The sequence below is a fragment of the Bufo gargarizans genome, chromosome 11, assembly GCF_014858855.1.
Source record: "Bufo gargarizans isolate SCDJY-AF-19 chromosome 11, ASM1485885v1, whole genome shotgun sequence".
Taxonomy (NCBI): domain Eukaryota; kingdom Metazoa; phylum Chordata; class Amphibia; order Anura; family Bufonidae; genus Bufo; species Bufo gargarizans.
Genome location: NC_058090.1, coordinates 27,818,873 through 27,846,355, shown reverse-complemented (window position 1 = coordinate 27,846,355; position 27,483 = coordinate 27,818,873). Strand labels below are relative to the sequence as shown.

General features: G+C 43.2%; 1 protein-coding gene across 1 annotated transcript in view; it reads right to left on the bottom strand.

Annotated features, from left to right (window-relative positions):
* The window catches only part of TDRD9 (tudor domain containing 9), a 166,224-nt gene that overhangs the window by 31,846 nt on the left and 106,895 nt on the right, over positions 1-27,483 (bottom strand). The window contains exons 10-28 of the mRNA XM_044272040.1: positions 23,020-23,074; positions 19,340-19,424; positions 15,495-15,552; positions 12,407-12,511; positions 12,224-12,321; positions 11,497-11,628; positions 9,960-10,122; positions 9,799-9,862; positions 9,648-9,711; positions 9,504-9,548; positions 8,672-8,725; positions 8,467-8,583; positions 8,120-8,227; positions 7,436-7,536; positions 6,776-6,946; positions 5,491-5,602; positions 4,041-4,253; positions 2,764-2,853; positions 1,918-2,178 (exon numbers count right to left, since the gene is read on the bottom strand). Coding sequence (XP_044127975.1) covers positions 1,918-2,178; positions 2,764-2,853; positions 4,041-4,253; positions 5,491-5,602; positions 6,776-6,946; positions 7,436-7,536; positions 8,120-8,227; positions 8,467-8,583; positions 8,672-8,725; positions 9,504-9,548; positions 9,648-9,711; positions 9,799-9,862; positions 9,960-10,122; positions 11,497-11,628; positions 12,224-12,321; positions 12,407-12,511; positions 15,495-15,552; positions 19,340-19,424; positions 23,020-23,074 — 2,096 coding nt within the window. The remainder of the gene's footprint in view (positions 1-1,917; positions 2,179-2,763; positions 2,854-4,040; positions 4,254-5,490; positions 5,603-6,775; positions 6,947-7,435; positions 7,537-8,119; positions 8,228-8,466; positions 8,584-8,671; positions 8,726-9,503; positions 9,549-9,647; positions 9,712-9,798; positions 9,863-9,959; positions 10,123-11,496; positions 11,629-12,223; positions 12,322-12,406; positions 12,512-15,494; positions 15,553-19,339; positions 19,425-23,019; positions 23,075-27,483) is intronic.

Below are 27,483 nucleotides of genomic sequence, written 5' to 3'. Positions count from 1 at the left end.
TTTGTATCCGGAGGATACAACTTCGAGAGCCCAGGCGTTTCCAGAGCGCATTTCCAGAGCGCGGCCCCGAACTTCCGGTTCGCAGCTCCGAAAAAAAATAGAACATGTCCTATTCTTGTCCGCAGCTGCGGACAAATATATAAATTTCTATTGGGGTGCCGGCCCGGCAGGATTACCCAGTCAGAGGCTCAAGTAGGGTCCACAGAACTGGACCACATGGGGACAATAGCCAGATTATCAAAGGAAAAATTAAATGTAGCAACTATAGGGAAAAAAACAACAAAAAAAAACAAACAACAACATCAGCCATGGTTAATCTACCATCCCAAGTGTGGTGACTAGCATACTGTATAACACTGCCCCAGAAGGGGCAAGTACAGCACACTGGATTTTGTAAAAGAATCGTCAGACATCCATAGGTCAGAAAAGGAGGCAGAATTCGCCAGGGAAAGCCAGGAGAGACTACACGGACATGTAGAAACCAGCTACCAGCAGAGCACACTGACAGGGGGAAGAAACTGACAGGTGCAGACAACGGCGAGGCCCAAGTGAACGGCACTGCTGTCATGTAGCACAACTAATCAGAGAACATAAGGGAGTACCAAGAACGCCCGGACCATGGAAGAACTACAGGATCATGTCCGATACCAGAGCAAGCAGCGGAAAATTCCATCCACCAAGTAGGCGTGTGGCGCTCACTGGTCCTGTCACAGCCATATCAGAGAGGACATCCAGCGAGGACCCGAACACAGCAGTAGCGGCTGGTGCTCATAATGCTGCGTATCCCTGCAGGATAGAGAATCCAGTGGTGATCCAGGTACTCTGCCAGGACTGGGCCTTGTAACTCTGAAATCAAAGCAGAGAGGCAGTAACAACAACGTGAGTACTCCATCCATGAAATGGGGTAACGCAGCTGTGCGGAATACAGTAGTACTTTATAGGGTTGACAAAGAACAAACCTAGCCAACAACCTGCCCATGGCGGAGGGAGAGTGGTTGTCTGGTGCATAAGAGGACTGAGAAGTCCTGTTAAAGGGGTTGTCCGGGTTCAGAGCTGAACCCGGACATACCCTTATTTTCACCCAGGCAGCCCCCCTGAGGCTAGCATCGGAGCATCTCATGATCCGATGCGTTCCCTTGCCCTGCGCTAGATCGCGCAGGGCACGGGCTCTTTTGTTTTCAATAACACACTGCCGGGCGGAAACTTCCGCCGGCAGTGTGTTCGGTGACGTCACCGGCTCTAATGTACGGGCTTTAGCGCTGCCCTAGCCGTTTTACTGGCTAGGGCAGAGCAAAATCCTGCCCATCAGTGGTGGTGACGTCACCAGGCTTTCTGGCAGCCCCATGGAGAGCCCCGGTACATCACCGGATCTCCAAAAAATGCCTTTGCCCTGTGCGATTTAGCGCAGTACCAAGGAGAGCATCGGAGCATGAACTGCTTCGATGCTCCTGTCAGGGGGGCTGACGGGGTGAAAATGGAGGTATGTCCGGGTTCAGCTCTGAACCCGGAAAACCCCTTTAAGTAGTGCATCAAGCAATAAAGTAACTCTGTCTTCTGTGCAGTGAGTGAAGGCTGCTCTCCTGATGCCGGCTTCCTCACCGTGACGTAGTCCCGCGCCTGCGCCGGATACAGAAGTGAGCGGCGCAGACGCAGGATTTCGTCTGCGATGCAGGAAACAGTGACATCAATCAAGAGGAGCTGGGCGGGCTGAACAGTTGACCAAATCCCCTTAGGACCATTCCAAATATGCATCAATCTCTGAGACTTCCCCCCCAGGTCCAGCCAACATTTTTGACAGAATTTAGGTGCAGTCACGTTAGTAAATCTCAGCTTTGTAGACCTGCACCATTACCAGAGAGTGACTGCTGCATTTTTGACTGTTGGTTCATAAAACATGTAATCAGAAATAATACTTACTTTTGATTCAAAAGATTCCTCTGCGGGTTCTGCAAATCCCTCAGATATAAGGATGTCTCTTATACTGACTTCCTCAAGAGAATCACAACATCGATAGACATCAACATGCAGGATGCCGTGTACGATGGAGAAGACTTTAACCATAAGAGTGAAACCACTGACTAAGGAGTTAAACTTTACACTAGCTGCGCGACTCCACTGTTCTCCACAGATCAGCGACAGTGCAGACGGTCTCATTTTGCAGATTTTGAACTCCAAGGCCTAAATCAGAAATAAATATGATGGGTTTTTAATATATAGGCAGCAGCCAAAACATAGCACATATCGGTGAATAAATGATCCACTTTTCCCACTCAATCACGTCTGGAGTGCTGCCTTTTTTCAACAGATATGTAGGCAGGCAGACAGATAGAAGACAGGACAATTTAGCAGGCGATTGTCAAGAAGGAAGCGTTCCTTCCCGGCAACAGCCTGCTTGTCAGAGGCCGCTACTATTACATGCAGAGATCTCCTCCACAGTATTGGGAGGAGGGATCGCTAATGCCATCGCTCGTCCTCATACAGACTCATTGTTTGCCAGCAGCAATTTCATTCAGGAACACTGCTCTTCTATTGTCAGCAAGTCAAACAGCAATCTGGAGAAGTGAAAAACCGCAGACTTTTTATACACGCAAACACACACTTAATGTCTGTGCAAAGAGCATATGTTCCCCTGAGGGATATCCAAAAGCATTTGCAAAATGCTTTAACCATTCAAGAGAAATGATCTCCGCATGACAGGTTATGAAGGCAGAGCTGACCAGAAAATATCAAGTTAAAAACAAGGAAAAAAGCTAATCTCCTTGCCTGAAAAGGAAGATTCAGAAAATGGCTGGGAATTTCTCTCAAAAGATTCATTTCAACTTTTGACTGGTTACCGTAATCCACAAAGAAGACCTGAGAAAGATAAAAAAAAATTTTTTTTAATATTTTAAAAAAACTGCTGGTGTATATTTCAAGAACAGTGAATAGCTTTGCAAATTTTGTATTCTACGGCTATTACATCTGTCCTAATCCTGTCCAATTAATAGATACAAGTCTCGCTACCTCTGGCAGCCCCACAGGAATGTAGTCAGCGCCCAACAGGCTTATCAGTTCGTTTCCAGGGCCCTCTGCGGTATAGGGCCCCACATTGTGATGATCGGGGAAGGTCCCAGGAGTAGGACCGCTGCCAATCTATCTAGGGATAGGGGATAACTTGAAATTGACATAATACCCCGGTAAATTTTCAAATCCATACTTAAATGAAGTGTTATAGTCATTTTGATAAAGATAACCCCTTCAGCACTACATGGAGAACTATCACTTGACTTCACCAACTCAGCACTGTAGGATCAGTGAATCTGAGGTACACGTAACCCCAATACTGTGTGTTCTGACCAAACAGAGGAATAAACAGAGGGAGCTGCAGACACCGGAGCCTATACCGGGCGAACGGAGCGGTGCCCAGACATACTAGAAAGTGCAGGGGGACCCCTGGGCGCCGCTCTGCCCACTCATATAGTTAGTTTTTAGTTTTTAAACTAGTGAAAGGTCCTCTTTAATAATACCCACACATGCTAAAAACACAATCATCAACCAACATGTATACTCTACCATGTATAGTCCTCCAATTTCCTAATATTGTGCTTACGGACATCCAAGGGCTCAATAACAAAAGCAGGAATGGGCCCTACCAACTACGGAGCTCACCAACAAATGTACAAAGTCAAAACTGATGCTCCAGTGTAAAGCTCAGAGCAACTCTAAAGCCTTACCTATTTTTAAGGAGAAATTCAGTAATAAAAAAAGTGGCGTTGATCCTCCATATATAATCACATTTCGCGCCCATGATATGCCAAATCCCCTGCTTACTTTTAAACAGTACATGATACAACTCTTAAAGTCTGCAGACACCTCTAGGGGGAGCTAAGTGCATATGGATGTATACAGCTACTTTGATACTCAACGGGAGCTCTAAAACTTGCTATACAGCAAACTCCCCCTAGTGGCAACTGCAGCCATGAAGCAGATTCATGCTCTATAGGCTGTACAAATACAGAACTAGGAGGTCATCAACCACCAGTTGCAGGTGTACAACTTACCACGGCGTCTCTTCCGGAAATGTACAGTATTTGAGCTCGGTAGTACTGGAGGCTGTCATAAATCTTAAATGGTGCCAAGCATACCAGATCTGGGTGAGGCCGTCTAGAGAGAGGCATCATATCATGGCGATTGATTTCTGCAGCTAGATGTCCAAGGAGATCATAATTTCTTTTATCAATACGATAACCCCAGAAATGGCCAACCTCAACCACCTTCAAAGGAAAAAGGATACCGATAAGTAGAGACTTTAATAGATACCCGATGCAAGGCACACTGACAATGCAATGTAAAAGCATTTTTACTAGTACTGGGCATCAAGCCGCACAATGAATTAACTATAAGGTGTGCTCTAGCTAAGGGCAATGTCAGAGAATTCCCCAAGTTAGTACAAGTAAATGCCACTAATGCTCCTTTGAATAATTAGAGGGTAGCCAAATTTAATGCCCAGGTCCAGTTGATGGACTGTCGAGTTTTCCTCATCGTCACGTAAATCCCGTGCCTGCGCCGTCCAGTTTAGTATTCAGCGCAGGCGCAGTGAGTGAAGGACGAGCTCCTGGTGCCGGCTTCCTTCCTTCGGCGCAGGCACAGTGAGGAAACCGGCACCAGGGGAGCGTCCTTCACTCACTGCGCCGAATACTAAACGGGACGGCGCAGGATTTACGTGACGATGAGGGGAACTCGACAGTCAATCAACGAGACCTGGGCGTGCCAAAGGGTGAGTAGACCGAGCCTCTAGGTGCTGAAGCAACGTCCCAGTAGCACCTAGAGGCTCATTAGCTAATTTTAAAAGTCTTTATTTTGAGAGAACGGCAGCAGGCAGGGAGTTTTAAAGCATACTGTTATGTACTGCTGACATTAGCACATCGCTAATATCAGTCAGCCAGATACATAACGTCATTTCTGATGACAGAAACCCTTTAAAGGGATTATACTAGTAATTTGAATTTATCCCCTAGCTACAGGATAGGAGACTAACTATCAGATTGGTGGGGTTCCTACTGCTGGGACTCCCCACAATCACAATAACAGCGGTCCATTGAAATGAATGCAGCGAACTGTCGAGGTCACTAGCTGCTACTCCATTCATCTCTATGGGACTTGCCAGAAACAGCTGAGAGTCAGTCCCATAGAGGTGAATAGAGCGGAAGTGCATGTGCTCAACATGCCACTCCATTTATTTAGGGGGCCCCCATTCTTTTGATCGTTGAAGGTTTCAATAGGGTCCCCCACTGATCTAATAGTTATCCTCCATCCTGTGGATAGGTGATGACCCTTTTTAACAAAACTGAAAAGCATTGCCATATGGAGAAAGGAAGCAGTAAAAGTGCAAGTGAATAGTAATATACTTCTAGTACATACTAAATGGTTGCACACTGTGATAATTACAGCGCACAGATTCTCACATTGCTAAGCAGAGCTGGTTCGAAGAAACTAAACTCTAAAACTTACCTCTGTCACACTGACAGATAAAATGAGCCCTTTTATGGTTTCCAACTGCTCTTTAACAGTGTGGGAAATGTGAACAGGCTCTACTGTCTGTTTGTGAAAATCCACAGTAATTCTGAAGGTAGAAAACACAATATAGACATTTATTTCCGGCAGCTTGGACAGCACCAACATATGTCACAGTGCTGTACAGAGATTCCCACCATTCACATCAGTCTCTGTCTCCAGTAGGGCTACTCTTCCTAGATCATACACTCATATTGGGACCAATTTTATAGGTAGACCAATATAGGCTAATTATGTTGTGTACGTTTCTGGAGTGTGCGACAAAAATGGAAACCCACACAAATACAGGGAAAAAAAACATACAAACCACATGCAGATGAGGCTCAGGACCCCAGTGCTTCAAGGCAGGGCTGTACAGGCATAAAGTACTCGAAATTGTAAGGTCTTGGGAGAAGGGCCCTCATTCCTCTTGTTTTAATTGTTGACTTGTTATTTATGACTCTGTTTGTACATGAACCCATGATTGAAAAGCGCAGCAGAATGTGTTGGTGCTATATAAGTGATTATTATTATTAAATCGTCCATTGACCCCCACTATTATAAAAAAAAAAAAAAAAAAGGTACACCTGGAATCATTTTTCACTATATGCCTCTGCATAGAAAACTATAGTCTACTACAATGCAGTCATAAAGTCTTCCAACCCTCTTACATTTATCACAAAACCAAGCCACCAGGAGGAAAGAACTGCCTGTAGAGCCCAGAGACAGGATTATGTGGAGGCACAGATCTGGAGAAGGGGACAGAACAATCTGCTGCAATGGGCTGTTAAGGATCCTTGTTAAGAGAGGTGACCAGGAACCCAGTGGTCTCTCTGGCTGAGCTCCAAAGATGCTGTGTGCAGATGGAAAAAACTTCCAACAGGTCAACCATCACTGCAGTACTGGAGTCTGGGCTTTATGGCAGAGTGGCCACAAGGAAGGAAAAGATATTTTGAACATTCTGTTTTCACTTTTTTATTATGGGTTATTGAGTGCAGAATGATGAGGGATTTTTTTTTCACAAGGAAGCAACAAAAAAAAAAAAAAAAGGGTATGAAGACTTTCCTAACACATTGTACATAAAAAGAGATATACCAGACCGATAGAAGCCAAAAGGACACCCCTTTTTTTGGCCTCTATCGGGTGGATGGAAGCCTATGGATACATTTACTGTATATGCTTGTAGGCTTTCTGGGGTATATGGCCATGTTAGGGCTCAAACGCAACGTGAACACCACTTTACCTGGTTAATTTCAAAGCAGCAATGTTATCTGTAGAATGCTCTTCAATGGTCTCCGCAGAATGGATATTAAGGGCTAGGGGCACTTTCAGTTGTGCGGTCTTGAGAGCCAAATATACTGCCGTAAGGGTCTTAAACCTTTCAGTTGGGTTGCGAGAAAATTCCACAAATGCTCTAATGAAAAAAAATATATTATATATATAGTAAAGAGAAATAAAATAAAAATTAAAAAATCAAGGATTTGGCTGATCTTACCATGAAAACCCCCAAAAAAAAATTGTAGGGCAAAAAATTGTCAGTGATGTATGAAAATATATTAGGTTATCAAGTTGAAGTCAAAAGCCTATTCACATGTCTTATTAAGGAACATGGAAATATACAGGGGGCCTGCGGCTCAGCACCCCACTTCTATGAGACAGAATGGAGAACTGTTTTGTAGTAGTGTCTCATCATGACAACAATGTATTCCATGGTCAGCCATTCATCTGAGGCCACTGCAAGGGAATTCCCTGCCTGGCTGCAGGAACAAGCTGATCATCCAAGGGGCCACATTCTGAAATGGTTCATTTGTTCCTTTTAATGACCCAAAGGGAGCCACAAATGCACAAAGTAATCAAAGCTTTCTTATGTGCACACTCTGCCAGTACGAGAACTATTACTTACCTTGAGCCATCAAACAAAATGGATTTTACTTGACCGCACTGTCTGAAGAGCGACTGTATCTGCTTGTGGTAAAGAAATCCATAGGGTGGGACATTCTTCAGCTGGTCAGAAAAGGAAAGACAATTAAAACAATTCACACATTACCATTATTTTTCCTTTATGTCTTAGTAATTACTAAGAGTTTCTATATTGGAATACACGGCAGTGATGCAAGAGGAGACTACTATGGTTAAAGATGTTCTCCAGCTTAAGGGGGTCATTTGCTATCCAGAAATAAGCTTATATTAGGCGTATTTCTGGCACAGATTGCGATGCAAAGGTGATTTGCGCTGCAATCTGCGACTTTTCCCCAATCACGCTAGGTCTAAAAAATGTCAAAATGGTCTAAATGTAAGCCAGTCGTGGAAGAGGGTGCGCTGCTTGGGGCTCCCTTCTACTAGCCAGAACAGAGAGCTGCCCTTAAAACCACAGCTCCAATCTCGCCCTGGTGGAGAGAGTAATGCAGGAACACATTCATTTGAATGGTCGCCATGTAATACTACATTTCCAATGTAGTGACCAATATACAGAAAATGTACTGGCAGACATAGCTTCCTCCAGCAATCAGCTGATTGCCATGTTGGCTTTACACTCTTCCTGAGACAACCTCTTTCATGTACATCTGGAAATCATGGCGTCACGTACCACAACTGTCGTTTTGGGGTCCTTTCCACCTAGATCTCTAATACCAGTTTCTTCGTCTGATTGCCCAAAAGTAAAATAATTGGGATAAAATGCTCCAGCTATCACAACCTAAAAAAATATTAGGAAAAAAAAAGGTATCGTTTTTTATTCATTTATGAAACGAAATAGCTTCACCTCTTAACAAGCATGTTTAGAATAGGGATCATCATACGTTTCCCTGCAGGTATAAACATATACAAAAACAGGAGAAACCCCTGGACAGGAGGTCTTTCTGGGCTCAGCGATATACTGACAGTTCATTTACTGCTAACACATCCACTGCTTCACAAGCGCAATCTCATACATACCTGAAGAATAAAGCGCTGTGTGTGATTGTACTCTGCATCCATGGAAGGCTGATGATGAGTGACTTGCATGTTGAACTGTGCAATGCGTTTTTTAAGCTCATCATATAGAGCAGCCACCTAACAAGGAAAACGTTCACCAGTTTACATAGACAGAAGACAATGCAAAAACACTAAAATTTAGCCAACAGTTATTAAAACTACTCACCTCTCGTATTCTTTTTATCTGGAAGTAATTTGACTTGCCCCACTCAAGTTCATCCTACAACATACAGACCAGAAATATCATCAGATTTGTACATGCCACTCCATAGACCAAGATATGTGTTCTGTCTCTAAAGGCCCTTTCACCATGCCTACGTCAACCGCTAAAATGAGACCCAGTGACACGTTAACCTTTCGCCTGTGCGGTACAGGTATTTCATGGAATGCCTTTTCTTGACGCACAACGCCACGGTGATCGCATGGGCTCAAACTGCACATGCGATCAACGTGGGACCACCAGGATCAGCGACAGCTGTAGTTCCACTTGTTTTACTGTTAAGAAGCCACATTCACTATGCCTCAGTCACCCCATCGATCCAGTGATACAATCACAAGGTACTGATCAGCCTGACAATGACCTCCAGACCTGCCATGTATGGAACCTTATTAGGCCCTGCCAGGGAGAAAGTGAAAATGGCAAAACACAAAAACTGAAAATTATGCTTTATTACTAGAAGACTTGGAATTTATGCATTTGTAACGACCCGCACTATAAGATTATCACTTTATTTATAACGGACAGTGAATGCTGGGAGAAAAAAAAAAAATGAAAAACTGTGCCTCAACTTGCCCTGCAAAAAACCCTAACACAGGTCTGTTATGATCAAAAATGCACAGCAAAGTCATATTAATGGAAACAACAGCTTAGAAACTTTCTTTCCCAGCTGAGATATCTGTAACTAAGGTGGGGTTTGCAGATCCCAGAAAACCCCTTTAAACCTAAGTGGCCAACTGACTATGAAGTATAATAACACCAGTAACACTTCCCAGCATACCTTGGGAAGTCTAAGATCGCCTCTGTCCTTGCAAGTTTGCCAGTACTGAAGAGGAAGAAAAAAAAAAACAAGATCAGTCCACATCTCACAGTTTACAAAATTTAGATACACGTACATCTGTAAGAACATATTTGGCAAGTTTACCCTGAAGGCATTTACAAGTGCGATGCAGTCACTTCTACTATGCCCGGCGTAACTTAGTTTGCTCCTATAAATTTAGATTTATTGAAAAATTCATTAGCTATGTCAAAAGCGTCAATTAGAACAATTAGCCTCATCACTACTGCATATTCACCTGTATCCATCCATGTGCTGCCTAAATGGCATAGCAAAGAAATTTCTGAGGGACAGTGCTGCAGCTGCGACATCAGAAATGGAGATTAAGGCAGGCATTTAGTGTTGGTAACAAGGCACTGGCAGCCAAATGCAAATTTACAGCTAATCTTCTGCTCCTACCGATAATGAGGCACTCATCCAGGCATCCAAAAACATGGCCAAGGACAAGCAGTTTTCCGAGCTGCAGGTCAACAGGTAACTGTGCAAGAACCTTCCCCAAGTATGTGAGCTCTCCATCATATGGGTTTTCTTCCTCCTTTCCACTGACTGCAAGAGCCCCTAACTGTGGATCAAAAGCAAACATGTCAAACATTACTTGGTTTTATCAGGTTTGTAGGCATGGACGTAACTACCAGGTATAGCAGGTGCTATGGAGCCCAATAACCAAGAGGGCCCATCACCACTCAGACACACAGTATCTTGACTTAGTGAAGTACATGGACAACATAAGTGTGTATTACATTTTGCATTATATCTGTGCTGTGATATCACCAATTTAATTCTGTACATTGCCATGCACATTAGCATACTTTCGAGCCTTATTACGGTACTGTGACATGACTGTGCACATTATGTCTGTACTGTAATTTCACTGTGCACATTATCCCTGTGCATTGGGAAAACCAACATTATTATATGCCTCCTAAGGTTTGATCTTGCTACTTAAATGGGTCATGGTGGAATGGAGCCCGATTCCATGTTTTCTTATGGGGCCCCATAGGTTCTTGTTTCACTTATGTTTGTATGGCTATATATATTTAAGGCAGTTACTGTATGTATAACAGGGGTTGCAAGTCAAGGCAATTCTGGTATAAATGGCACATGGATGTCATAGAAGGGCACTAATGGACACGGGACATCCATGTACTAGCTGTACATTAAAGTACATTACAACAGGCCGTATTACCCCTCAGATGACGGCAACATCTAAGCAGTTAGAGGCAGGAGGCTCCCTAATAAAAGTCCCCAGGTCTTCCATCTCTGTTGTACAATATGGAGACACAAAATAAAATGATCCATAAAACAACGTTAACATCCTATTTACCCCCCATAGTGTATTCTGTAAAATAAAAATTCTAAAACAAAATCGTATAATTGCTTTTCTCCACATACCACTACATTTTCCACTTATCCCACTCACAATGGGTTAAAAATAAAAAAGAAGCCATACTCTCCAATCCCCCACCACCGCCATACCAATGCTGTTCTGATCCCCACTGCTCTGCATTTCATGGTCCCAGCCCGACATAGCAAATTGCCCAATCAGCCAAATACTGGTCACCGAAGTGACCGACCTCAGCCGGTGACAGACTAAGCGGGCCTTTCTACTCCTTTACTACAGAACTCAGATTTCTCAGCTCTTTTTGCATGCTGTGATTTAATAACTATTCAGATTTCACCAACACACAGTAGCCACTAGGGGGAGCAGAACAGAGTGGGCCTGTATAAATCTGTATACAGGTATATGCCCACTTTTAAAAACATTTCATTAATGTAGAAAAAGCAGGGGAATCATAGCTTTTATTCTAATCCTGGACACTCCCTTCATATTCCACAATTATATACTTTGCAGTATTTGATTAGATTCTATATACATTAGTGTAAGGAACCTCATCGCAGCTGAAGCTTTGCCCTTCTAAAATAATGAGACACTTACCTCCTTGAGCAAAAGTATGGTGCGTTCAATGTCAGAAACATTAGGAGGCGAGAGAGCTGTAGCGAGCAATGCCCTTGGCTCACCCATGTCAAGCAGCTTCACCTTCAAGATGGTACTTCCCAAAGGGCTTCGCTGATGAGAAAAAAAAAAAAAGTCAAGTAGGTGACCTAAAGGGCTTCTCCTATCTACAGGATATGCCATAAATGTCTGATAGGTGCGGTTGCATCTCTGGGACCCTCAGCTATCTTCAAAACAGGGCTCCCCCCAACCCCAATCTTGCGGCTGCTGGGAGTGGAGAGGTGGCTGTGCACCTGTCAGACATTTATGGCATATCTTTTGGCTAAACCATGAACATCAAGATGGTGTAACCCTTTAAGCCAAGGGTGCACAACCTTTTCTGGTTGAGGGCCACATTGTCAGACTGAACCAATTCCAAGGGCCGAAAATAAAACTTGAAGTGGCAATACCAACTAAATTGTACTGTATTGAAAATACTGTATTGTTACACTTCCAGGACTTCCATCTAATGCGAGAATACATGAAAGATACATGTGAGCAGCCACAAGACATGACATATCTGTTACCAGATGCTTGAGAGCCACAGAGAATGGTATTGAGGGCCTCATGTGGCTCCTGGGACGCAGGTTGTGCACCCCTACTTTAAGCAGAAGATAAATGCTGAAAAAAGCATGTACTTATTAAACAAAGGAAACTTTCTGAAACATACCAGCATCTCTGGGACCACATTTTCAGGTATGTTGTGATTCCAGAAGTCTTTGCGTACAAGTCTGTAGCAATATCCTTTTGACACCCGTCCAGCTCGGCCTTAAAGGGAGTTCAAATACATGACCATCAAGTATATGTAAATGAAACGTCCTTCACATCAATGTTATTTCTAGCATTGCAGTACCTTTTCTCTGATCGCAGTTAGTCTTGGATGCCCAGCTCAGCCTCAAGCTCTGGTAGTTTGTCTCTTCATCACACACAAGTGTCTTTGTCAAGCAGAAATCTATAACTGGAGAATTAACACATACAATCAGAATAAGAAATGCATCAAGTCAAAGAGCAGTGTCCTGTTTTCAGAACTGGAAATAGAAGTAAATGGTAACTGTTGTACAACCTTAAACGGAGAATCTCATACATTTCTATGGCTAGTTTTGCACTAGCGTTATTAGTCTCCAGGCTTCTCTCCTCTTCTCGACCCACAACCTGTAGCAGTGATCCTCTTCCATCACACCTCCTCCAGTCCCTCTCCCCGGCTGTCATCACTCACCTAACTACAATTTTTAACCCCTCTCTCTCTCTCTTCTGGTATCTTTCCCTCCTCTTTCAAACACTGTATTATCACCCAACTACTAAAGAAACCATCTCTTGACCCAACCTGTGCTGCTAACTACAGACCTGTTTCTAACCTCCCCTTCATCTCTAAACTCCTTGAATGTCTTGTCTACTCTCGCTTAATAAGCTATCTCTCTGCAAACTCTCTTCTTGACCCCTTACAATCTGCCTTTCGCCCTCTTCACTCTACAGAAACTGCCCTTACTAAAGGGTCTAACGATCTCCTAACAGCAAAAAGAAATGGTGACTATTCTCTACTGATTCTGCTGGATCTCTCTGCAGCGTTTGATACCGTAGACCAGGCATGCTCAACCTGCGGCCCTCCAGCTGTTGCAAAACTACAACTCCCAGCATGCCCGAACATCCTACAGTAGGGCATTGTGGGAGTTGTAGTTTTACAACAGCTGGAGGGCCGCAGGTTGAGCATCCCTGCCGTAGACCATAAACTCCTCCTCACCATTCTCCACTCAATTGGCCTTAAGGACACTGCTCTCTCTTGGTTCTCTTCCCATCTCTCTGGCTGCTCCTTTAGTGTATCATTCGCTGTCTCTTCTTCTCCTCTTCCTCTTGATGTTGGAGTTCCTCAGGGCTCAGTACTAGGTCCTCTACTCTTCTCCCTCTATACAGCCCCCATCGGACAGACTATCAGTAGATTTGGCTTTCGATACCATCTCTATGCTGACAACACCCAACTATACACTTCATCCCCTGACATCACCCCTGCTTTACTCCAAAACACCAGTAATTGTCTGGCAGCTGTCTCTAACATGTCCTCTCTGTATCGAAAACCGAACCTCTCAAAAACTGAACTTCTTGTCTTTCCCCCACCTAACTCACCTAAACTTGATATTTCAATTTTGGTCTGCAGCACTATCATAACTCCTGTGCAACATGCCCGCTGTCTTCAATCACATAAACGCTCTTGTCGTCTGCACCTCAAGAATATCGCCAGAATCCGCCCTTTTCTTATGGTGGAAATGGCAAAAACTCTTGTTGTGGCCTTGATTCATTCTTGTCTTGATTACTGCAATGCCTTACTAATCGGTCTCACTCTCACTAAACTCTCCCCCCTTCAGTCTGTCCTAAATGCTGCATCTATCCATCCAACCGCTACACTGATGCAAGTAGTCTGTGCCAGTCACTTCACTGGTTGCCCATCCACCACAGAATACAGTTCAAACTTCTCACCCACAAAGCTCTCCACAGTGCTGCACCTTCATACATCTCCTCCCTCATCTCAGTCTACCACCCTACTCATGCTCACTGTTCTGTTAGCGATCTAAGATTAATAACCTCCATAATTCGTACCTCTCACTCCCGTCCTCAAGACTTTTCTCGAGCTGCACCTACTCTCTGGCATACTCTGCCCCGGAATACTAGGTCAATTCACAATTTTTCCACCTTCAAACGTGCCTTAAAAACACATCTTTTCAGGCAGGCTTATCAAGCTACCTAAACTGACTATTCCCCGACTAAACATCCCCCACCAACTCCTCTGGCCTAAACTCGATTCTCTAGTAGTCCCAAACTCGAAGCAGATCGGCCGGCACCACTCCTGTCAGTTCAATAATAGCTCAAATCCTACTTATCACAATCAAGTACTTTATGTGTCACCCCCAATTCCTCAGATTGTAAGCTCTTGCGAGCAGGGCCCTGACTCCTAGTGTTTCAGTTGCATATTAGCCAGTTAGTTTTGTTTCGTACATGAACCCTATGAATTTGTAAAGCGCTGCGGAATATGGTGGCGCTATATAAATAAATGTTATTATTATTATTAAAAGAGCAGTGTCCTGTTTTCAGAACTGGAAATATAAATAAATGGTAACTGTTGTACAACCTTAAACGGGGCCACAGGTTCCCTTTATGGGGGCTTTTTTAAACTTTTTTTCAACAAACTTGTCTGAAGTGTTAGTTATCTGTTAAAGGAAGTGTGGTGTACGAGTCCATACATTACTCTGCTCAAAATCACCGAAGAAGGCCAAACAAAGTCGATCACAGCTGAAGTAGCGTAATGCTCCAAACGCCACCGGTCAAAACACTAACATTTAGCGTTTACTGAAGGTTGCTGTATGGGTGAACACAAGCTGCCCGTACAACACAGATTCCAGAAATCTTTGCTTGTGAACCAAACAAGAAAATGCAACAATGATGGACAGTGCAATGATAAAACCATACAGCTATTGGTGAAACTATAGCTGCTATCGGGCTCATAGACGAGGGGACCCCTTCAAGGGTATGAAAACTGTTCCTTTTAAAAGAGGAAAGAAACGATTTTTGTCTTTCTGCTACCTAGCTTTTCTATGTTGCTTCTCTTTTCTGTAGAGGATCGGATACATGACACTAACAGCCATATCCTGATCACTGCACAAGTAAAAATAGACTTGCTGCTGTCACCTCAGTTTACTGTCATTAAGGAGGTGGGGAGGGGACACATCTATGAATTTGCTATGGGGCCCGCTGAATATTAGCTGCGCTCCTGCAAAAAAAAAACCTTTATTACAATGTACACCAATCTAACGTCCATTGTTATACACTGTAACCTAGTCATCTGTGTGAATAGACACCGACAGTTCAGGGTGCTCATAGAAATGAATGAGAAAATCTCCTCTTAGACGACATCTGATCAACAAGAGTAAGGCCAATGAGTAACCGCTACCTACCGTATTTAACATCTGGCACAGTAATTGAACTCTCCGCAATGTTTGTGGATAAAATGATCTGTTAAAAATCAGATACAAAGAGGCCAGAAAAGGTAAGGAGATTACACACACACAAAAAAAGAATGTAACATAATCAAACGCTATATAAACGCTTTACTATTTAAAGTGTACTTTTAGTTATGCTGCAACTGTGTCTCCCCCAAAAGTTTAAGGGGTATTTCCATCTAGGACATTTATGGCATTATCACCAGAGTAGGGACCTGGTCCTATGTCCAGAAAGAGGACCCCAAAGTGAAGGGAGAGAGCAAGTTGCATGTGCACAGCCATACTTTACACAACATCGTAAAGAAAAGTGACTGAATCATGTTTGCTAAAGGTTGCTGCTTCTCATTAAAGAGAACTCTGTGGTGTATGAAGTCCTAAAGGCAATGATTTTTGGGAAAAAGAAAACAAATCAAAAGGGTTTTCCAAGACTTTAATACCGATAAGCTATCCTCTGAATAGGTTATCAGTATGTGATCAGTGGGGGTCCAACACCCAGGACCCCCGACGATCAGGTGTTTGAGAAGGTATCGGCGCTCCTGTGAGCAACACAGCGCCGTACATTGTATAGCGGTTGTACTTGACATCGCGCTCAGCCCTATTTCTATGGGGCTAAGCTGCGCCTAGGCCACGTGATTGATGAACGTGTTGTCACTGGCCTAGGAAAAGCTGAGCTACTGCGAGCAGCGATTCCTTCTCAAACACCTGATCGGAGGAGTTCCTGGGTGTCGGACCCCCACCGATCAGACACCGATACGTGGATACGTCATCAGTTGTAAAGTCATAGAAAACCCTTTAACTCTTCTCCACAAAGAAGAAAACATATTTATATCAGCCAATATGATATAACTAATATAAATCCGTCTTCTTCCTTCTGGAGGAGAGCTAACACTAAAGATTTCTTAGTATTTTCTACCCCCCCCCCCCCCCCCCTTCATTATTTGTATGCATTAAGTCAGCCATATCTGCCAGTTAGGTCTCGTTCACACGACCGTGTGAAGCCGTGCTGTGAACCGCAAATTGCGGTCCGCAATGCATGGGTACCTTCCATGGGGCAGGCGCATGGGGATCGCAAACCCATTCACTTGAATGGGTCCGCGATCCCTCCGTTCCGTAAAAAGATAGAGCATGTTCTCTCTTTTTGTGGTACGGAGGCACGGAACCCCAGAAAGCACTCCGCAGTGTTTCCGTTCCGCATCTCCGGATTTGCGGACCCATTGAAATGACAACGGAACGGTGCCCATGTATTGCATGGATCCGCAAATGTGGTCCGCAATACAGGAACGGGACAGCAACGGTCATGTGAATGAGCCCTTATGGTGAGATTAGCCAGCAATGTAAGGCTACTTTCACACTCGCGTTTTGTACTCATCAGTCATGGACGGATCCGTTCAGATAATACAACTGTCTGCATCCGTTCAGAACGGGTCCGTCTGTATTATCTGTAACATAGCCAAGATGGATCAGTCTTGAACACCATCGAAAGTCATTGGAGGATGGATCCGTTTTCTATTGTGCCAGATTGTGTCCGAGAAAACGGATCCGTCCCCATTGACTTACATTGTGTGTCAGGACGGATCAGTTTGGCTCCGTTTCATCAGATGGACACCGCTGCAAGCAGCGTTTTGGTGTCCGCCTCCAAAGCAGAATAGAGACAGAACTGATGCATTCTGAGCGGATCCTTTTCCATTCAGAATGCATTGGGGCAAAACTGATCCGTTTTGGACCGATTGTCAGAGCCCTGAACGGATCTCACAAACGGAAAGCCAAAACACCAGTGTGAAAAGTGGACTAATATTTACAGGGACTAGGGGGGGAAAAAAAAAAAAAGGATTGGCGTTTTATGCCCAAACCTTTGTTTCCATAGGAGCTAAGCCACCTACAGATCTCACGATGAAAGGCTGGTTTCCCTTTCCCTGCTGAAACTTGCAGTAGAAAAAAACAACTATGGCCTCATATGTATGGCTTGAGGTCAGTTACCATGTTTTCTGCTTCTGTAATGAAGTGCAAACCAAGGCACCAACACTAAGGGTATGTTTACAACGGATTTTGAAAGTCAGACTACAAAATTCAGTGCTAAATTCGCACATATTTTTCATGCATTTTGTTACGTGGGTAAAAAATAAATAATAAAACATGGACACATAAGGAGCTGTTTGATTAGGCTTACCATTCATTCAATGGGAGATTCAGAGGTCATTCCACCCCAAGATAGGGCATACTTTTTTTTATTTCCATGTTTTTTTCCCCCGTCATGGGAAAAAAAACAAGTGCCGTTTCCCATTGAGATGAATTTTTGAAGATTTTTTTTTACAGCGGATTCTGAGGCGGAAACACACAAAAAACACCACAATAAAAACTCCTTGTGAACTGGCTGTTAGGGCTCCGCTACACAACATTTGTCGCAGCAGTGTCACACAACATCTTTTGTAATGATGGTCAATAGTGTCCCACTGCGACGCAACAGTTGCACATAAATCCATCCAAGTTGGATTTTTGTGCAACGGTCGTGTCTCAGTCACAGTATGTCGCAATGGGACACCATTGACTATCATAACAAAAGATTTCCACAAGTTGCAGTGTAACTGCACCCTTTATGTCGCGCAAAACAAATGTCATCGTGTAGCCAAACCCTTAGGCTGTTTTCGGACGGCAAGTGTGCTCTGTGAAACAAGCTCCATGTGACAGCCGCCTTTTCCGGACAGACAGCTGCTCGTCTCAGTCAAACTCACAGCATCAGAGTGATCTACAGTGGTGGAAATTACTGCCTGACCACAGGTTTGCTGCCCTACACCATCATGCAAGTACAGGACATCAGAGCCATGGCCGGGACTCACCACAGATTTGTACTACAAAAATATTCTACATTTTTCAAACCAGCACCTGGATCCAAATACTTTTGCAAATGCATGTAATTTACAATTTAGTATAGCTACTGAGCTATTCAATAAAATGTATCTGTAGAGCGCCACCTGCTGTTTGCTCTTTGCCTTATTACTTGTCCACCAGTCTAAATCTTCAATTGTCTGCAGTCATATCTTCTATTAGAAGTTTTGGTAGTAACAGGAAAGGACCTACAGCAGAAGGGACATGTCCCCCGAGAAAGGACATACCCCCTGGGCTGCCAGACTGAAATAAATCTAACAGAATAGAAATCTAACGAATAGGGAGATCTCTGGGTCCATCTGAGGTACAGGACTGATTCTAGCTTTGTTAGAGATTGTCATGTACTGTTTGATGTCTTATTTTAATTTTTTACATCAGTCATGGCATAACCCCTATAAAATACAGTTAGTTTGGGTCAGTCAAGCCATAGTCAGTCCAGGAACTTCAGCCATCACATGCAGTATGTTTTATGGCCCGTACTTGCCCATCAGAAAGCACCCGAAGTAGATAACTTAATAACATAAAAAACTAAGAGGGTCAGTTATCAAACTGGTGAAAAAATTAGAACTGGTTTAGTTGCCCATAGCAACCAATCCGATTCCAGCTTCCATTTTCCAAAGGAGCTGTCCAAAATGAAAGGTGGGCTCCGATTGGTGGCTATGGCCAACTAAGCCAGTTCTACTTCACACCAGTTTGATAAATGACCTCATAAATGCTCTCTATTATTGACCTGCTAAGATAACTAATAGTTTGTTTGCAGTTCCATGTAAAAGCAAACCTGACAATACATACCATAACTAAAAATGGTACCAAGACAAACTAACATACACTACATCTGCACGCAGCACACACTGAGGTCCGATATACACATATACAGTATGTATATAGAGAAATGTCTTTTAGTAAAAAGTAAATACCTTCCTGTAACCCAACACGGGAGTCATGAACACCATGTTCTGTTCATCAAGGGTGATGCTTGAATGTAACGGGTATACGTACAATCTGTAAAATACGACATGTTCACTGCGGAGGCCTAGATTCTTTAGGTATTGTCTATACATACAGTGCCTGCAAAAGTATTTACCCCCCTCAACTTTTTTCGTGTTTTGTTACATTACAGCCTTAAGTTCAAGGTTTTGTTCATCTGAATTTGATGTGATGGATCAGAACACAATAGTCTGAGTCGGTGAAGTGAAATGAGAAAAATATTTAAATAAAACTATTGTTTAGAAATAGAAAACAGAAAATTGCCATGTGCGTATGTATTCACCACCTTTGTTAGGAAGCCCATAAAAAGCTCTGGTGAAATTAATTACCTTCAGAAGTCACATAATTTGTGAAATGATGTCACCTGTGTGCAATCTCAGTGTCACATGATCTGTCATTACATATACACACCTTTTTTTGAAAGGCCCCAGAGGCTGCAACACCTAAGCAAGAGACATTACTAACCAAACACTGCCATGAAGACCAAGGAACTCTCCAAACAAGTAAGGGACAATGTTGTTGAGAAGTACAAGTTAGGTTTTAAAAAAATATCCAAATCTTTGATGATCCCCAGTAGCACCATCAAATCTATCATAACCAAATGGAAAGAACATTGCACAACAGCAAACCAGCCGAGAGACGGCCGCCCACCAAAACTCACGGACCGGGCAAGGAGGGCATTAATCAGAGAGACAGCACAAAGACTTAAGGTAACCCTGGAGGAGCTGCAGAGTTCCACAGCAGAGACCGGAGTATCTGTACATAGGACGACAATAAGCCGTACGCTCCATAGAGTTGTGCTTTATGGCAGAGTGGCCAGAAGAAAGCCATTACTTTCAGCTAAAAACAATCACGTTGTGAGTTTGGGGAAAGGCATGTGGGAGACTCACAAAATGTATGGAGGAAGGTTCTCTGATCTGATGAGACTACAAGTGAACTTTTTGGCCATCAAAGAAAACGCTATGTCTGGCGCAAACCCGACACATCACATCACCCAAAGAACACCATCCCCACAGTGAGACCTGGTGGCAGCATCATGCTGGGGGATGGGGATGGGACTGGGAAACTGGTTAGAGTTGAGGGAAAGATGGATGGTGATAAATACAGGGATATTCTTGAGCAAATCCTGTACCACTCTGTGCGTGATCTGAGGCTCGGGCGGAGGTTCACCTTCCAGCAGGACAATGACCCCAAACACACGGCTACAGCAACACTTGAGGGGTTTAAGGGGAAACATGTAAATGTGTTGGAATGGCCGAGTCACAGCCCAGATCTCAATCCAATAGAACATCTGTGGTTAGACTTCAAGATTGCTGTTCACAAGCGCAAACATCCAACTTGAAGGAGCCGGAGCAGTTCTGCAAGGAGAAATAGGCAAAAATCCCAGCGGTAAGATGTGGCGACTGCTCATAGAGACTTATCCAAAGTGACTTGGAGCTGTGATTGCCACAAAAGGTGGCTCTACAAAGTACTGACTTTAGTGGGGTAAATAATTCTGCACATTGACTTTTTCTGTTATTTTGTCCTATTTGTTGTTTGCTTCACAATTAAAAAAATGTATATCTTCATAGTTGTAGGCATGTTCTGTAAATTACATGATGCAAATGCTCAAACAATCCATGTTAATTCCAGGTTGTGAGGCACCAAAATACGAAAAAAGTCCAGTGGGGGGCACTGTACAAGTGCTAATAAATAATTTCAGCGCCAACCAACGAAAAAAAACAATAACCCCATAGAGAATGCGAGAACACACATATAAAATATATATGTAGTTTATTGAGACACAATACAATTAATATAACACAAAGGCACAAGGTAAAGGAGAGTGGGACGCCCCGTGTAACGGGACCGTGAGCAACCACCCTCACATATACCCGACTAACAGGGTAAAGGAGTCATAAACACTGGGTATAAAACTATAAAACCGCATAAAGATGGGAGAGCTGTAAGTTCGCCCAAAGTAACCTATAAACATATGTGTGTTGCATCCTCTAAATGTATGCAACACACATATGTTTATATTTTACTTTGGGCGAACTTACAGCTCTCCCATCTTTATGCGGTTTTATAGTTTTATACCCAGTGTTTATGACTCCTTTTCCCTGTTAGTCGGGTATATGTGAGGGTGGTTGCTCACGGTCCCATTACATGGGGCGTCCCACTCTCCTTTACCTTGTGCCTTTGTGTTATATTAATTGTATTGTGTCTCAATAAACTACATATATATTTTATATGTGTGTTCTCGCATTCTCTATGGGGTTATTGTTTTTTTTCGTTGGTTGGCTCAGTATATTATACTAGACCCGAGTGTATTTTATACACCCAATTTGAGTTTTTTCTTATAGGTTGGTCTAAATAATTTCAGACCAGGATACTCTTGGAAATCTGGACAGTTGCTTTGTAGGTCAGATACTGGTCTGAACTTCCGCCGTGTTCCCCAATCATTGGCTTTTGCGTTCCATACGATTGTGCCATGGAGGCATCAAACGTTCATAGCATTGATATTAGGTAGTACCAGGATGAAATCCATAAACGTGCCACATAACATTGAGGGAAGCGGCATATCACTAAGCCATATCTTTAAGGGGTTTGTCCAGTGGTGGTGGGGAGGGGGGATATCTTTAGAAAGTGCTCAGAGTGGCATAAGAAAAATAAAAGTTAGTGTACACACCTCACCACTGCCGTTTTGAAACTTACTGGGTCACTACTGCTGGTTTCTACTTTCTTGTCCTATCTTAACACACAGGAAATGCCTGAGCAGCCAATCACAGGCTGCAGAATGACCCAACTAAGAGAATGATTGGCTGAGCACATATCTCTAGGTACTTCCTGCCTGTCAAGGACACACCAAAATGCAGAGCCCAGCTGGCACCTAGTAAACTATGGAACAGAAGTGGCAGGGTAACGGTAAGGGTGAATATTTGAGTATCCATAAATTTTTGTTTTTTGTGCCACTTTGCGTCATTTCGAAATAAATCCACCACTTCTCTCCAAGTGTGGTTCAGCACCATTTGTAATATCTAAAAATGACAAGGCGTTAGAGGACTTCTGTACCATATCACAGGCAGCTGGCACCAGAATACTAACAGTTCACTGGTTCTGAGCTCCTGGTTAAGGGTCCATTCACACGTCCGTTGAATGGGTCCAGATCCGTTCTGCAACATTGCGGAACGAATCCGGACCGATTCATTCTCTATGGGGCAGGAAGAGATGCGGACAGCACAAAGTGTGCTGTCTGCATCAGCATTTCCGGAGCGCGGCCCCGATCTTCCAAACAAAAATAGAACATGTTCTATTCTTGTCCGCAATTGCAGACAAGAATAGGCAGTTCTATGGGGGTGCCGGCCGGGTGTATTGCAGATCCCTTAGGGTCCGTAGTTCTGGATCTGCATCAGTTCCGTAGGCTTATATAGCAGGTGCTTAATGTGATATCCAGCACTGAAGAACGGTGTATGGCACCAGCACAATGTAACTGCACTTTGCATACAGCTGTATTTACATGTGGCTTTTGAGTTGCAAAAACAAGTTTTCTCACTTCTAATATAAACTGGGCAAGAAGCCCTATGATGACAAGAGTCAAGGGCAGAGGACAGAAAGACTGGACACTTACCTTTTATGAACCATGCTTGTGAACAGTTCGTGCATATAGTTGATTTCATACAAGCCTGTAAGTAAGAAATGCAGTTAGTGACTCATTTTTATATAATGTAATGCAGATTGATCACTGTGACCCCAAAAGAACAATTTCGCTGCAGGCTGTTTCGTAATGGGAAACAAAAGGAAGGTTTTTTTTAGCTCATGCGGAACGAGAACAATAATTAGTCTATGGCACAGAGCTCACCAAGAAGACGCGAGATGTGCGCTGATAATTGTTAGCTTTGTCAAATTGGTATCAGATCTGCTTCTAAACAGCATCCTGCTTGGAAAAGAAAATCTTCCTTGTATTTCTAGGTTTCTGCACCAACTCTCATGCTTTGACCGAATACATGCTTAAAAGAAGTGTGTCAAAAGTCTGTAAAGGGAGCCTGCTGAAAGTAAAGATACCTTTCACTGAGGCTACCTGCACATGGGCACGGCTTTTCAAACAGAATTTCCCACAGATTTCTCAGCATTACCGCAGCATATCCTTATCAAAATACGCTTGTTCCCCTACTCAATCGTAGGCGGACTTGCTTTTTGTAGGACGGATTGTCGTGCATGTGACAGTTTTGGTTACAGAAAAGGGGAGACTATAACAGGATTTTTTTTTTCTTTTAGGCTTTTGGAGGGCTTGTCCATGATTTTTTGTAATCTTGGACAACACCTTTAAAAGGGGCTATCCTGGCAAAGATAATGAGGACTTATCCTCAGGATAGGTCATCATTATCACATCAGTGGAGGTCCAAGTCCCAGCATCCCCTCAATCGGATATTTCAGGGAGCCTCCGCCCTCACCGAATTTCTAGTGAGTGATGCAGGCTGTACATCTGTAGGAATGGAGTTCATGAGGAGACATGAAGTACAGAGAGGACAGACAGGACAGAACATGGTAATGTGGGGCTGTGGTAATGGAGGCTGAATACATACAAGTGCTGCTGCTCATTATCCACATCCTCCTCTCTGTACTTCATGTCTCCTCATGAGCTCCATTCCTATACAGATTCAGCTGAAGATCTTATCCGCTGTATTCAGGATCATAATCCCTGACAAGCTGAACAATGAGGTGGATGAGCCAGCTCTTTATCTCAGTGTTGTGAAGGAACGTGTCCTTCTGTGTGATTAGGACAGATTGTGTGTACTAATAGGACAGCAGCCATTTTATTTCTTCTAATGGCTGCTCACTAGAATGAAGTATTTTCATTTTCTTAATTCACGGAGAACCCCTTTAATGCAAGACACAAAGACATCTAAGTTGCTGCATGACAGCCTACACAAATCAGATAAGGTAGTGTCCATATTAATACGGAACAAAAGAGCCTTGTGGAAACGCCAGCGCTGGAAATGGAATAATTGCCTGTGATTTACATGATCTACAACAAATGACTTGTGACACAAACAAACCTAAGGCTGAGAGGCCCAGATAAATTAAATGACTGACAGGAAGGACATTTCACAATGCACTGCAGGCTACATAGACGACTTTCAGCGCGCACAGTACAGCCTTATAGTTTATGCGCTTCTTGCTTCAGCCAAATCATTACCCTCTAAAACTTCACCTAAAAGCCTGCTCAGCGTCCTGAATAATGTCTGATTAGACTACGACTCAATGCACCCATGAACACGCCCAATAAAACTGGTCAGGAACCTTGTTTCTCCTCTCAGGCTTTATTGCCATCCGATGAGAAGAGCACCAAGGCAAATGTCAGATTTACACTGTGACAAGGCATTAGTCATTTTTGTTTCACGCCAAGAACCCATGTTAACACTTTCCATTAGATCAGTTTTCAGCAGCCGAGAGTAAATGACGTGTCACAGGGGACAAAATGCTCTTTATAATAGGAGTTTATCTATGGGATATGAGGATTATTGGCATTATGGATAAACACAGGCCTCTAGTTTTTCAGGGATCAACAAAATGACCCCGTCATAAAAAGCTTGGAGCGATAAAGGGACGGACGATTTACAAGAGCTGCAAATATGACACTAAAACTCCAGCATCAGCTATACACCTTCTGGCTCCATTACTATGTAGCTTTGGATTCGTGCAAGTCTATTTAGGAAAAAATGTGCCGATGGGCTCAGGGGCCTTTGTACGATTCAACAGACTGAGCAATGAAAGCTGAAGGCTACTTCTAGGAAATTATACTTAAAATAACCAGCTTATTTAAAGGGGTCTTCACTGAAACAATATTTATTAAATGACTGATCTGCAGAGGTCTGACAGCATAGACCCCCACAAGAATAGAGCACTCGCATCTCCCATTTGAACACAGCAATGGGAACACAAACAAGCTGCAGCTCCACTGACAGTCTATGGGAATGAGGAAGATAGAGTGCTGTACTCAGATTTTATTAGCAGTCCCATAGACTTTGACTGAAGGGGAGAATAATACTCCATTCAAATATTCTTATGGTCGTCCAAGTTCCCAGAGGTCAAACCCTTACTAAACAGAAACTTAGCGCACATCCTAAGGCTACTTTCACACTAGCGTTTTTCTTTTCCGGCATAGAGTTCCGTCACAGGGGCTCTATACCGGAAAATAACTGATCAGTTTTATCCCCATGCATTCTGAATGCAGAGTAATCCGTTCAGTTTGCATCAGGATGTCTTCAGTTCAATCATTTTGACTGATCAGGCAAAAGAGAAAACCGTAGCATGCTACGGTTTTATCTCCGGCAAAAAAAAAAAAACTGAAGACTTGCCTGAATGCTGGATCCGGCAAGTCTAGCGGAATACCGGACCCGTCCTTCCGGTCTGCGCATGCGCAGACCTTTAAAAATGAGAAAAAAAATAAATACCGGATTTGTTTTGCCTGATGACACCGGAAAAACTGATCCAGTATTGCAATGCATTTTTCAGACTGATCAGGCATTTTTCAGACTGATCAGGATCCTGATCAGTCTGAAAAATGCCTGATCAGTCAGAAAAAATGGCATGCGTTTGCATACAGTTTGCCTGATCAGGCAGTCAGTTCAGGCAACGGAACTGCCTGCCGGAATCAAACAACGGACACAGGGGCTCTATACCAGAAAAGAACTGATCAGTTTTATCCCCATGCATTCTGAATGGAGAGTAATCCGTTCAGTTTGCATCAGGATGTCTTCAGTTCAGTCATTTTGACTGATCAGGCAAAAGAGAAAACCGCAGCATGCTACGGTTTTCTCTCCGGCGAAAAAAACTGAAGACTTGCCTGAACGCCGTATCCGGCATTTTTTCCCAAAGGAATGTATCAGCGCCGGATCCGTCGTTCCGGCATGCGCAATCGGTAAAAATGTGAAAAAATTTACAAGACGGATCCGTCGGTCCGCATGACAAGCGGAGAGACGGATCCGTCCTTGCAATGCATTTGGGAGACGGATCCGCATCCGGAACCGTCTCACAAATGCTTTCAGTCAGCGGATCCGGCGGCCAGTTCAGACGACGGAACTGCCCGCCGGGTCACACTGCCGCAAGTGTGAAAGTAGCCTTATCATTCTGGGACAACCCATTAAGAATGCTTTCACAAAGTATTTAAAACCACTACTGCAGGTTTTAGATGCAATTTTTTTCAGCCAAAGCCATCAGTCGATCCAGCTGGATGGAAAAGTACAAGGGGGAGATTTATCAAAAGTGGTGTAAAAGGAAAACTGGTTTGGTTGCCTGTAGCAATCGATCAGATTCTACCTTTCATTTTTTTCAGAACTCCTTAGGAAAATGATTGGTTGCTATGGGCAACTACTCCAATTTTCCCTTACACCACTTTTGATAAATCTCCCCCAAGTCCATACAGTATGTTTCTCATCCCTTTTGAATGGATTTCTAGGTTTGGCTACAAATACAAAAGAAATTTAATTTGCCAAAAATAAATAAAAAATAAAAACATTTTGGTGTCGCAGCATGTTGCAGTGTGACAACATAGACTGCCATTATAAAAATTGTTGCCACATTAAAGCCCTTTCTATCTTCTCCTGCAGGAGGAGTCTCCTCAGCTACACCATCATGCTACTGCAAAGACCTGGAGACCTGGCTATGGGCAGAGTGACTGAGCATGTGTGACCAGCAGCACTCAGCTCATGACTTTAAATGTCCCGCAGAGGTCTTGTATGACCTTATGGGAGACACAAAAAGTGTTAAAAAAAAACTAATAAAAAATAAATAATTGCGTTTTGAAAAAATAAAATAAAATAAAAACAGCTTTTTTTGTCACCTCACAAAAAACATATCAAAATCAAAAAGTCGTATGCACCCCAAAACGGTAGCAATAAAATAATCACCTCGTCCCGCAAAAAACAAGCCCTCACACAAGACTATAGCCAGAAAAATGAAAAAAATATGTCTCTAAGAAAATGGCAACACAAAAACAAGATTTATTTTTTTCTAAAAATGTTTTATTGTGTAAAACTAAAAAAAAATTTTTTGCATATTTGGTATCATTGCATCCGTAATGACCGGATCT